The 13,526-nt window shown below is 37.2% G+C and overlaps 1 protein-coding gene across 1 annotated transcript in view; it reads right to left on the bottom strand.

Moving 5' to 3' along the window:
• Nucleotides 1-752: 752 nt before the first annotated feature.
• Nucleotides 753-13,526, bottom strand: part of TTC21B (tetratricopeptide repeat domain 21B) — a 90,016-nt gene continuing 77,242 nt past the window's right edge. The window contains exons 27-29 of the mRNA XM_006867005.1: nt 7,902-8,022; nt 2,928-2,995; nt 753-897 (exon numbers count right to left, since the gene is read on the bottom strand). Of these exons, the coding sequence (XP_006867067.1) occupies nt 820-897; nt 2,928-2,995; nt 7,902-8,022 (267 nt within the window). The 3' untranslated portion in view covers nt 753-819. The remainder of the gene's footprint in view (nt 898-2,927; nt 2,996-7,901; nt 8,023-13,526) is intronic.

The following is a 13,526-nucleotide window of genomic DNA, read 5'->3' on the forward strand; positions in this document are numbered from 1 at the left end:
CTACCAACCACTCCTCAGAAACTCTATACAGGGTTGCTATGAGTCAGAAACGACCTGATAGAAGCAGAAAGCCTCATCTTTCTCCTGCAGAGTGCCTAGTAGATTTGAACTGCTGACCTTGTGGTTAGCAGTCCAGTACTTATTCTACAGTGCTTTTCTTTTAGATACTGATAATTTTTAAAGAACACATTGACAATGAGAGTAAGTAAGATAAGCTCAACAACGCACACTCTAATTTACTAAAAATGTTTTTCTAAGACAGTCACATTTTCTGTAATATATGACAATACTGTATGAGTAGCTTATGCAGATTTCGTAAAACTTCTGTCTTCTGAGTTCTAATAGGAATGTAAGCTATAAAAATCATAAAGTCTTTATTAAAATATGTTTAATTTTTTATAAGTTATTTACCATGAGATTTGCTCAAGTCTTTGAAACAAGATAAAACATTACAAAAGTGTTAACAGAGAACAATAACATTTAAAAATGAACAACTAATATTCTACAAAAAAGATATAGGATATTTAACTGTAACTAGATTTTAACAAAATTTTCTTTATATACTGCGTTGTAATAATCACTACCTTGGAGATGCCAAATCTGTATCTAAACAAAAGAGAGTTAATTAAATAGACAAGCCCTCATTCACCTTCTCCATTAGAAAACATCAATTTGGCATAGCACTTCTCTATGTACAACAGCAACCTCTGCTGGAGAAAAAAAAGTATATTTTTATTACACTACAATAGTACAACCTTGGTTTGAACTGGAAGAGCTAAAAACCAGATTCATTTCCTGTGTAACCAACAAATTAAGTACTCAAGGTCTTAGGGATGCACGGGCTTTATCAAGTATATCCTTTCTGATTTTTGGATAAGTTGGATGTGCTTCAAGAACCTGCAAAATTAGAGCAAAGCAAAACAAAAAACAAGAACTTGAAATTAATTACCATGTCCCAGGGATATACAAACTTACTAGAAGTGAGCATTACAGTAGAGGTTTCATTATACTAATACTATGACAACAGCAAGAACACTTTTCAAAGGTGATATGAAATGGGAAATGATTCATTTACAGGCAGTTAGTTCCTGGGTTAGATTCACATAGAGCCCACAGCTTTCAACCAAGCCCTGAAAAGCCTGTATTTAAAAATTCTAGGTACATGTAATAAAACATAATTAAAAATGGGTACTATTTTGTGACTGGCGCTATAGGATAAAACACTGGGCCACAAGTTCAGCAGTTCAAACTCACCAGCTGTTCCTTGGAAACCCTATACAGAATCACTATGAATCGAAACTGATTTGACAGCACTTAACAACAACTTTGTGACACGCATTTAAACATTATTACTATTATTGTATTATTACGTTAAAGATGCTTTAGTATATCTGAAAGTGTTTCTTAAATGTTTTTTATGCATAGAAAGGTATACAAACATCTGACTGATGCTCCTATAAACCATACATAAACTGTTCCATTTTATGTACAAAAACGACATAAAGACAGAGTTAGGAATAAAACCTGCTTGTAATCTAGGGACTGCCTATGCAATCAGACATAACAGGAGAATATGAATACCACATGTAGAAGATACAACAAATAAATTACTTTCACATGTCAGTTGCAGAAAACATGTTTGTGTCAATAATTTTATATGTCTTATAATTTATTTGAGTTATACTTAATAGACTCTTACAGAGTGATTTTTTTCATCAGTAACACACATCATATTTATCTGTAGCAATTTTGAGAAGCAAATTTCCCTGCCTACAGAAATCAGGGGTGGAAAGATACTCATTTTTAAAGAACAAACTCCCCAAACGATTCTAATATATAATCTAACATTAACGTATAATCTTAACCTTAATGAGAAACACAATCTTACAAAGAGATTCAATAATCAACAGCAATCACAAATGACAAGCATTTACTAAAATGATGCTTATTCCACAGCTAATTCCACAATTAGCTGGGATAAAGGACATTACATAATTCACAATTTTTTTATACATTCTTGGAACGCCTCACAATATTTAATATAATGCCTTATATCCATGATACAAGGAACTCTGGTAGCGTAGTGGTTACAAATCAGGCTGCTAATCTCATGGTCAGCAGTTCGAAACTACCAGCTGTTCCAGGGGAGAAAGATGAGGCTTTCTGCTCCCATAAAGATTTACAGCCTCAGAAACCCTGTATAGGGTCGCTATGAATGGGAACCGACTCCACTGCACATAACAACAACAACATCCATGATACAATGTATATGTAAAGAAACTGTAATTGCTAAGGCTGCAATTTAAAATATTTGCCATTTTAGAAGGAGATCAAGAAATGTGACTGAATGATTTGTAAATTACATAACTGCCTTTATTCTAATTTGTACATCTGAGTTTTTAAATAATGAAACTTAAGCATTTTCACAAGCATTTCTATTCAGAATAATGACATAGAGAATCTATATAATCTTTAAATATTTTCTAACTTAAAGGTTAAGTTATTTATGCTTTTCCCCCTGCCCTTTTATTTAAATACGCTATTGTTTGAACCCAAACTAAAATACATGTTTAAGGAAATGTTATTATTTTCTAAACTTTTAAAATTGATAATCTCTCTAGGATATATTTGATAAGTAGTTTATCTGAAATACTACATCCTCTGTTTATGGATAAGGAGCTTTGGTAGCGTAGCAGTTCAAAACTACCAGCAGTAGTTTTTGAGAGAAAGGTGAGGCTTTTCTGCTCCTGTAAAGATTTACAGCCTTGGAAATGCTATAAAGGGTCACTAGGAGTTAGACTACAGATACATGATAAATGATACAGTTACGATATGTTTACTATTGGCATAGGTCATCTTAAGATGAATTAAAAGTAGAAAATTGAGTTATCTGAAATTTTTGAAGAAGTCTACATTTAGTTGTTTACCTGGTGACATACATCAATCGCATCCACGTATTTTTTCCCTTTTAAATAGTTAAATGCCAGTTTGTATCCTGTTAAGACAAAAAAACAACAACAACAAATCACACCACAGTAAAAAAAAAAATTTATAGAGCACAATGGTAGTATGACTTTTTTCTCGTTCTTTCATTCCTTAGTTTGCTTACTCGTTTAGAAGACTCTTTAAGAGAAGCTGGTGACTGAACTACAATGAAACAATCAAAGATAGACTGGCCTAAAAGGAGAACAAAGATGTCAGCTTGAAGACAAAGCTGCGCCTGACCCAAGCCATATTTTCAATAACCTTATTTGCATGCAAAAGCTGGCCAGTGAATAAGGAAGACCATAGAAGAATTAATGCTTATGAGTTATAGTGTTGGAGGAGAATATTGAAAGTGCCATGGGCTGCCAAAAGAACCAGTAGATCCATTTTGAAAGAAGTGCAGCCTGAGTGAGTGCTCCTTGGAGACCAAGACGACCAAACTTCATCTCTCATACTTCGGACATATTGTCAATATTGTCAGGAAGGACCAGTCACTGGAGAAGGATATCATGTTTGATAAGGTGGAGGGTCAGAGAAAAAGAGGAAGACCTCCAGCGAGATGGACTGGCCAAGTGGCAGCATCAATGGGATCAAGCGTGGCAACAATTGTGAGGTTGGCCAAGGATTGGACAGTGTTTCATTATGTTGTACATAGGGACGCTATGAGTAGGTACTGACTCGATTGGCACCTAACAACAACAACAAACAAAAGAAGAACAAGTAGAAATGAAAACAGGGACAATGGACAGTCATGGACATATTGCAGAGTTAGAAAACTGCCATCTCACAAGTATCTGGTGCCTATAAGTAGAAGTCTCATTTATATCCAATTGTAGGAAATTCTCATCATAGCTAGGCAATAAAGGGCAACACAGCTATCCAATTGTGCAGTGATTTCTTCACCACTTAACATGGCAAGCAAACCAGTTCCTACACTCATGAGGCTTACAATTTATTAGTAGAGAAAAAGACATTATTTAAACAATTGTAGAAATATGTTTAATTTCAAAACAGAGATAAGAGTTCAATTAGATGCTATGAATGAAAGATATAAACTAAGAAAATTGTATTATTCGGAACCCAGCTAGAGAAGGAATGAATGTCACAGGATGTCTGGAATCTGAAGGATGAGACATGAACTAGGCCAAGGCAATGGCAAGCATGATCACTTCCAGACAGAGGGAACTGCCCATGTAAAGATACATAAAGAACCCAAAGAACCTGAAATACACGGTGAGAGGGCAGAGTAAGCAGAAGAGTGACAAAGTGCAGTGGATTAGTCATTGGAAATTCCATATCAATTATCAGTAAGAATTATCACAACTATTGATATAGAAATGTTGGATTTCAAATACAATTGAGAAGAAAGTTTTAAGATTTAATTGAATGACTGTTGTTCTGTATGTTGTTGTTTTTAACTGCAGTCAAGTCAATTCTGACTCAGTGACCCTGTACAAGGTTTCTGAGTAGTTTGAACTGCTGACCTTGTCATTCGCAGTCCAATGCTTATTCTACAGTGCCACACAATTAGTTGTTCTGAACAGGAGTAAAATAACTAAAGAAGTGAAAAGAAAAGTAATAGTACTGTTGTTGTTAAGTGCCAGTGATTCAGTATCAACCCATAGCGACCTTTTATAGGGCTTCCAAGGAGCAAATGGTGAGCTTGAACCACCAACCTCACGGTTCAAACTGACTTTGCAGTTCAGCACATTAACCTGCAGCGCCACAGCAGGGCTCCAACAGTATTAGTGTACTCCATAAACTCACATATATAATATACAGTAATATGTAATTTAAAATGAAATATTTTACCTTGTCCTTTAGAAATGTGAAACAGAACTGTGTTAAGCTACTATTTACACCCAAACAAGTTTCTAAAATTTCGAACAAATGCTTGAAAATAACTTGTGGCATTTAACAACAGTATAATTAGATGGCAAGAGTCACTATAAAAGATTATAAATAAGAATGATCTGAAATTTACAATATTTGCTTGATACACATATGCATGCATGTAGAACTACTGAAGATGAAAACAATAAATTTCAGACAGGGAAACACAACGTCATCATGACAGAATTCTAAAACAGACTAATAAACAGAGTTCTGACATTTAAAAAGGAAAACAAGTGAAGTGCCAATTACATATAGTTGACATGGGAACCAGAATTAAAAAGCCTGTTCTTAGTTTTGTTTTCTGGCTTCCCATTGAGCACTGGTACTTGGGTGAGTCACATCACCTGCTAATTTCAGTTTGCTAATCTATAACATGGAAATAATAACTCCTCCCTCTCTATAATTTGAAAGATAAAATGAAATATCTGCTGTGAAATAATTTTAAGAACTTTAGAAAACTAAACACATACTAGCAATGACTTTTTTCCCCCCATTTAAACAAACACTGAGCTAGGACCACAGCATTTTAATAGTGGAATTATTCTGATAGAACAACAAGTACACACATTGTTAGAGAGATGAAAAGGGGCTAGAAAAGCCAAGAAATGTGCACTGTGGCTGCACTGTACTTGTTAAGTTCAGTTATATGAAATGGGGGTGGAGGGAGACTGGAAGAGAGAAAGAAAATGAATAATGTAAACAGTCTAGCACTTGTCCTGTCTCTGAAACCAGGTGTCAAAGGAGAAACATGCATTTCACTTTTTCTCAGCTCATGGGGCCTTCCACACTGGAGATAGTTTCATCTGAAACCACGTATGGAAGAACATGAGCATGATTATAAGGGTTTTCTGATAATTGAGAAAGTGAAATGCACTGTTAATTTGGCCAGACAGGTTGGTGACGTTGGATGTTATGACAACCTTAAGAAAGAAATGAAGTAATTAACGGAGGGACTCAAAGAAATGCTTACTAACAAAAGTTGGAGGAACTGATTAAATCATCTACAAAACCCAAAGATGACACAATGAAAGCATTTGTAAGGATTTGAAAGGATCTGTAAATGTGATGAAGTATTCCCCAAAGCAGAGTACTTATAAATCATCTTCTTAATGTAGTCCTCATTTGGAATAGTGTCAAAATTCTTGTTGTTGTTAGGTGTCAAAATTACATGTATTTTAATGGTGTATTTAAGCTATTTTCACTGGACCAAGATGATTTTGATACTCATAAATTATAAACATCATGACTGTAAGAACCAGTTTGCCTGCCATGTTGAGTGCTAAAGAAATCGTCACTGTATAATTGAATAACTGGGTTGCCATTTACTGCCCTACAATAAGATTTTTCTATAATCTGAAATATGTTAACTTCTATGCAACCTGAATAGTACCTGGGAATGAAAGACACTATCAACACATATTAGTTCCTTTGCTTTATACCTGTCCAATAAAATAGCAGACCCTAGACTAATATAAGATGGGGGGAAAACTGAACTGATAGAAATTAGTGAAGATGACCTATCTGACTGCTATCTACATCCAAATCCATACTGTGATATGTCTGCTAAAAGCCATCTCAGGCTGAATTAATTAACAACTGAAAATCACCCAATCAAGAACAAATAAATAAACATTCAGCAGACCTATAATTTGTCAAATCATATTGAAGAACTTGTTCATTTCTGGTTACAAGAGGTTAGACGGTGCATGGACGAATAGAACAGCATTTTTGAAACTTTATTTGGTCTAGGAATCCAATGCTGTACACCCAGATTGTTTTTGTCTTTGGTATTTTTAAAGAACTATTAACAATCTCTCAGGGTATTCCAAAGCACAGTTTGGAAAACACATAGATCTTTCAGGAGACAGTGATTAGGAAGACTTGAAACCATGTATTAAGGAGCTCTGGTAGCGTAGTGGTTACAAATTGGGCTGCAAACCACAAGGTCAGAGCTGTTCCGCAAGAGAAAGATGAGGCTTTGTGTTCCCGTAAAGAAAAGAAACCCTGTAGAGGGTCGTTATGAGTTGGAACCAACTCCACGGCACATAACAACAACAACAACATTATAGAGAATGGACAGGTCACTGAGGATGATCTGGAGATACTTTAAGAGAAACATGAAAAAAGTTTGCAATTAAAGGACCATTATTTTTTTTTGTTTTGTTTTGTTTTAACAAGAGGAGCCCTGGTGGCACAGTGGCTAAGTGTTTAGTTGAGAAGCAAAGGACTGAATGAACCAGCCGCTCTACAGGAGAACGATGTGGCAGTCTGCTCCCGTAGAGACAGCAGACTTGGAAATCCTATAGTGTAACTCTATTCTGTATTCTAGGGTTTTCTAATGATTTAATGATAATGATTTTATCTCAATGGCAATCGGTTTGTTTTTGGGGGCTTGGGTCTGTAAGAAGGAAAGGATACTACATGTTGCTCCAAAAACAGACTTAAGTGGTTTCCATGAAGCCTGTTTCAGCGCAAAATAAACTTGAGAAAAGTAGGCATGACATGATCTTATTAAGTATATTTTGGATGTCCATTTGTTAGGAACTTTGTAGATTAGCACTCCTCAAAATTATTGTTCTACAAACACTCAGATTAGAAAGATGTTTATAAATGTTCAGGAGGAAAATGCTCCACATTTTCCCATAATATCCATTAGTATTTAAAGGCTTTGCATTACTTAATTTAACACAATGTTTTCCTAGCTGACTGACAAGAGAACACTTTGAGAATAGCTGACTGACAAGAGAACACTACCAGTTTGAGAATAGCAAAGGGTGAAGAAAAAGAAAGTCAAAATTGCACGAGACATACTCAAAGGGAATGCATGTTTTACTTCAGCAAGTTATTTAATGACTGTTAGTAGTTAAGACTACTATAAATTTTATTCTTCCCAGAAAAGTTCCAAAGGAAGCTGGCTTTTATTGTATATTTAGTTTTGAATATAATCAAATACAAGTAAATAAGTATTTATAAATACTAAGCAAATGTGTTGAGAAAGTGTTCAAACCTGCTCAACTTACCTACTGCTGGATTTGTCTGATTGCCAAATTTCCATGCCATCTCATAGTTTAAGGCAGCATCTGAATATGCTTGCTCTTTCTCCATAATGTACCCCATATATTCATAAGCTTTGCAGCAAGACTGGGAAAACACAGAAAAGACATCAATAGATACTACATGTTTGATACCACTAAGATTTTATGGGATATTTATGACCATAGAGGTCAACTATATTAATCTATTTAGATGATGCATAAAACAATGGTTTTTAACCTAGGCCAAGCAATCAAATCATCCATGAAAATGTAATAAGCTTAATAAAAAATTCTGATGCTAAGTCATATCCCAAATCTAAAGATTGAGGATTTATTAGGGGAAGAGGTAGGAGATGTGTGTTTTATAGCTACACATGTGTATGTGTGTCTGTATATGTAATATATATACCAAAACCACTGTCATCGAATTGACTCTCACTCATAGTGAGCCTATGTAGGATTTCTGATGCTGTAAAGCTTTTTGAGAACAGAAGCCCTCATCTTTCTCCTGTGGAGCAGTTTACGGGTTTGAACACCTGACCTTGTGGTTAACAGTTCGGTAAGCATCCTATACCACTACCAGGGCTTATATAATATATATGTTCTTGTTATATATATGTACATGGAGTCCTGGTGGTAGCACTGTAGGGTAAGCACTAGACAGGTAACTATAAGACTGGCAGTTCAAACTTATCAACAGCTCTTTGGAAGCCCTTTTATATATACAAGGTCACTATGAGGTGGAACCGACTCGATGGCACTCAACAACAGCAGTATACGTACATATTGTTTCCGAGGAGCACCTGGTAGATTTGAACTGCCAACCTTGCATTTCATACTGACCTTGTGATCCAATGCTTATCTCCTATAGTGTTACAGCAGACTCCATACATATATATGTAAGTGCTGTTGTGGCGCTGTGGGTTAATGAGATGGACTGCAAGGTCAGTTTGAACCACAAAGTGGCTGAGTTCTGTATGGCCATTGCAATGAATTTTTGAATCCAGTTTAGTAGAGAGGATGTGGAATGGTTGGAGCTACACTGTTTTTTCTTTTTGTAGCATCTCAGTTACTTCCATCTTTTGCCTATTGTGAACAATACTGGGATGAATACTGGGGTACAAGTATCTCTGAGTCACTGCTTTCAGTTATTTTTGAGAATTGTACTTGGTGGTGGTGGTGTGCTGTGGAGCTGATTCTGACTCATAGCAACCCTGTATAGGCTTTCCAAGGCTGTAAATCTTTATTGTTTTCCATAAAGGTATACCATTTTACATATCTACCAGCAATGGACTAGGGTTCCATTTCTTCAAATCCTCAAAACTTGATTATTTCCTGAAGTTTTGGAAACGTGGAATCAGGATTGGAGGAAAACTCATTAACAACCTGTGATATGCAGATGATACAACCTTGCTTGCTGAAAGTGAAGAGGACTTAAAACATTTTCTGATGAAGATCAAAGAGCACAGCCTTCGATATGGATTACATCTCAATGTCAAGAAAACAAAAATCCTCACCACTGGACCAATAAACAACATTCTTATCAATGGAGAAAAGATTGAAGTTGTCAAGGACTTCATTCTTCTTGGATCAACTATCAACACTCATGGAAGCAGCAGTCAAGAGATCAGACGACATATTGCATTAGGCAAATCTGCTGCACAGGAACTTTTTAAAGTGTTAAAGAACAAAGATGTCAGCTTGAGGACTAAGGTGCGCCTGACCCAAGCCATGGTATTTTCAATAACCTCATATGGATGCGAAAGCTGGACAGTGAATAAAGGAAGATCCAGAATTGATGCCTTTGAATTATGGTGTTGGAGGAAAATATTGAAAGCAACATAGGCTGCCAAAAGAACCAATAGATCTGTTTTGGAAGTGCATACAGAGTGCTCCTTAGAGGCCAAGAGGGCCAAACTTCATCTCTCATACTTTGGACATATTGTCAGGCGGGAACAGTCACTAGAGAAGGATATCATGTTTGGTAAGCTGGAGGGTCAGAGAAAAAGAGGAAGACCCCCAACGAGACGGATTAGCCAGGTGGCAGCATCGATGAACTCAAGTGTGACAACAGTAGTGAGGCTGGCCCAGGATCAGACATTGTTTTGTTCTGCTGTGCATAGGGTCTCTATGAGACGGTGCTGACTCGATGGCACCTAAGAAAAACAACAACATCCTAGTAGAGTGTGAAGTGATCTATCTCAGTGTCATTTGGATTTTCATTCCTGGTGTGATGCGGTGGGCTAATGCACTGGACTGCAAAGTTGGTCTGTCCGAACCGCAACATTGGCAGTTCAAGCTCACCAGCTGCTCCTTGGAAACCCTATACGGGGTTGCTATGGGTCGGAACCAACTCAACGACATTTAACAACAACATATCCAAAGGTAGCGTGCAGTCAGTCGGTATCGGCTGCCGCCGCCCCAGTTTGGCTTGTAGTTACTCTATGGCTGTTGTGTCTCTAGGCTCTTCCCTTAATTTTACTACTCTGAGTTCTATTTCCACCACCACCATCACTGCCTCAGTTCCCTGGCTGCGGTGTCCATGGCACCAGAGCACCATTGCTGCAGCTGGTAGACCTCTTTGAGCTGGGCCAACTTGATTTCACACTTGCTTCTGCTGTCAGTGTGAAACTTTCCCTTCAAAACCTTCTTCACAGCTTCCTCTTCTTTTTAAGTGATAAGAACAAAGCCGTATCTTTTTTGTTTTTATGTATCAGTTAATTAATGAGGTTCTTTCTTTACAAGAAATCTAAAATAACAATTTGAGGGATGAATTCTATTTGTGCGAGCAAACACAGCACAAAGATAGTCTTGGAGCTGGGGAATGGCTTTGATTTTTGGCATAATTTCTGAGTCCACAGCTTTCTGATCCACTTTGAGCTGCTCTGTAATCTTGCTCTTTCTCAGTGTCGAAGACACCACCTTCTTGGTGGCTGGGCTTCTGTAGCTTCTTCTTCTTGAAGTAAGCATCCGTGAGCTGTTTGGGGATCTTTACACCACTGTTAGCAATTTTGGCAATGACTTCCTCCAAATTTCCAGTGTGCTCAATTGAAGTCTAGTCACAAGGAGCAAGCCACTGGCCAGCTGATTCAGGAAAACCACTCTGTTGCATCAATGGCACCCAGTGAGGATGATCAGGATTGTCCCAGTAGTGATGCTGGACCAGTCTTCTACCATTCAGTCTGAAGGGTTTTTTCTGCCAAGGGTCAACAGTTTCCAAGGCACACCTTCAGTAGGTTAATACCCTAGGCATTTTGTGCAGTTTAACAACTTGGGTACCACCATTCTTGTCACCACCAGCTGGATTTGTGACAGTAGCAAGCACCTTTCTTCTTCTTTTCAACCCTAGATTTAGTAGCTGAATACTTCCTTTGTACATGGCCTTTCTGGAAGACATAGCTTATGGGGAATACCAGCCAATTCCTGGGACTAGGATTTCAGCTGCAGCTGAGTTTCCTCTTCCTGGTTTTTTTTTTTTTTTTTTTTAACCTTAAAGTTAGACTTCTTAGCTTTGTCACTGTCACCTGCTTTCTTGACTTCGGGCTTCTTCTCCTTGGTAGCTGGCTTCTCAACCTTTTCACACACCATCTTGCAAGATGGGAAAGACTTTTGTTCGACTTTGGATTCATGGGAACAATGGACTCAATCTCCCCAAACTCGTCAAAGTACTCCCTGATCTTCTCAGTGGCTTAAGAATTCAGACCCCAATAAAGCCTTTCTTCACCAGGTCCTTCTTCACAGCCACGGCCTTTTTGGCATCAATGACATGGCCATCCAGCCTATGCGCCTTCTGATCTAGAACCTTCTTCACACTGATTGCATCTCTGAAGAGGCTAAACATAAACCCTCTTGACCTTCCAGTGTTGGGATCCATTTTTATTGTACTATTTGGCAAAATAGTCTTTTAGGTCCTTTTTGTTTGTATTCCAGCTCAGGCCACCAACAAACATTTTTCCTGGTCCCATTAATCTCCTTGTTCTTGCTGGCATGGATCTGGTCTCCCTCAGTGCTGCTCCCTGTCACGGTCGTAGTACCGTTCCAGCCAGCGATTCACCTTGAGGGGCAGCCTCACGTCTTGGTAGTACTGTCTTTGGTGGCCCTGTAGTCTCCATGGGTCGCTATTCACCAGTTTCCAACATTTCTATACCAGTGTGCAATGGCTTCTTACTGGGATGACGCTGTGGGGCCTGCTGGTCCCCACTCACACGGGCGAAGGTGCTACAGGTAAGGCAAAGCTCATGCTCACACTGCAGGAGATGCTCCCAACCCTGTTCCCACAGCCTCACCTGCCGCTGCATATAACCACTGACTCATAGTCTCATTTTGACCTGTGCAGGTCTGCCGCCTCCAGTTATTTCTATTATTGAAAATTAAAGTGTTACAACTTTGGCTCATGGAAGTGTCTTCAGATTGGCTCCCAAGTCCTTGATAGGACTCTGCTCCTAGTTCACATCTGTTATGACAGCATGGTCATGTGCCATCTTGTATGTTTCCCACTTCAGGCCTGACTGAGTGACTTCATTTTTTAATTCCGTAAATCAACGTTTCTAAGTTCTAGCTCTGGATCTTATACTTTCAGTATCTACATGTCTGATCAGAAAGACTAAAGTCCCTGAAGTGGCTATCATAGTCAACCAGTCAACATAACATAATGCTACCAGCATTTAACCAAGCTAAAATTCTCTGTGCATCATAACCTTAATATCCTATGAAATCATGCTTAAGCCTAGACCATGGATGGATGGGTCAGCTGTTCTTTGCAGCTTAGATTTTTCATAGTCTATTTATGAGCAACATCTGTTTTTCAAGGCCAATACTTAAAATTACACATAACTGATCACTTAGAATAGTCTATAAATTTATAAATGGCTTGATGTTTTAGGTTTGTAAGGTTCCTAAGAAAGTAGCTTGATAGTATTAAGTGTATTAAGTGATCATAACTTACCTATTAGAAAAACAAATGATTCATTTTGTAATCTAATTTGCTTCAAGACAATAAAATATAGAAATGATTAATATTTGGAAGTAATTTATATTAATCTTTAAAGTTAAATATCTTCATATTCTCAAGTCAAGTAAATTATTTCTCAATAAACAACTACATACATCCACAACTTTAAAAACTGTTATAGTAAAAAGACATCATTTTTTTGGTGTGTGATTAAACATCAAAGTGTTCAGAAGAAACCCTTTATCTTCCTAAAACTTGTAGTATTTTAAATTTTATATAAATTTCATAAAGAAAGTAATTTTTTATAAAATCAAATTAAAAGCTAAAGAGGTTTTTCCTCCACAAAAATATTATGTATAGTGTATTGTAATTATGCGGAAATGACACACAGCTGCAGTAAAATCATCCATAGTATTTCCGAATAAGAGGGACAGACATATTAATTAGTGTTCTTCTGCAATTTTCATTAGTTCTGGAATGAGATGGATAATCACAGGCAAATGCTTAACATTCAAAGAACACTTTAGAAAAGTGGGACATCACAACAGCTGAAACTAATAACTTGCATAAATCTCTTTTTGCCTTTATTTTCAAGGGCAAATGATTTCTTTCTTATTATTTATGTTTGTTTCCTGATTGTGTAGGAGAAATAATATAAT

This window comes from Chrysochloris asiatica, unplaced genomic scaffold (assembly GCF_000296735.1).
Source record: "Chrysochloris asiatica unplaced genomic scaffold, ChrAsi1.0 scaffold00099, whole genome shotgun sequence".
In the NCBI taxonomy this organism is placed as follows: domain Eukaryota; kingdom Metazoa; phylum Chordata; class Mammalia; order Afrosoricida; family Chrysochloridae; genus Chrysochloris; species Chrysochloris asiatica.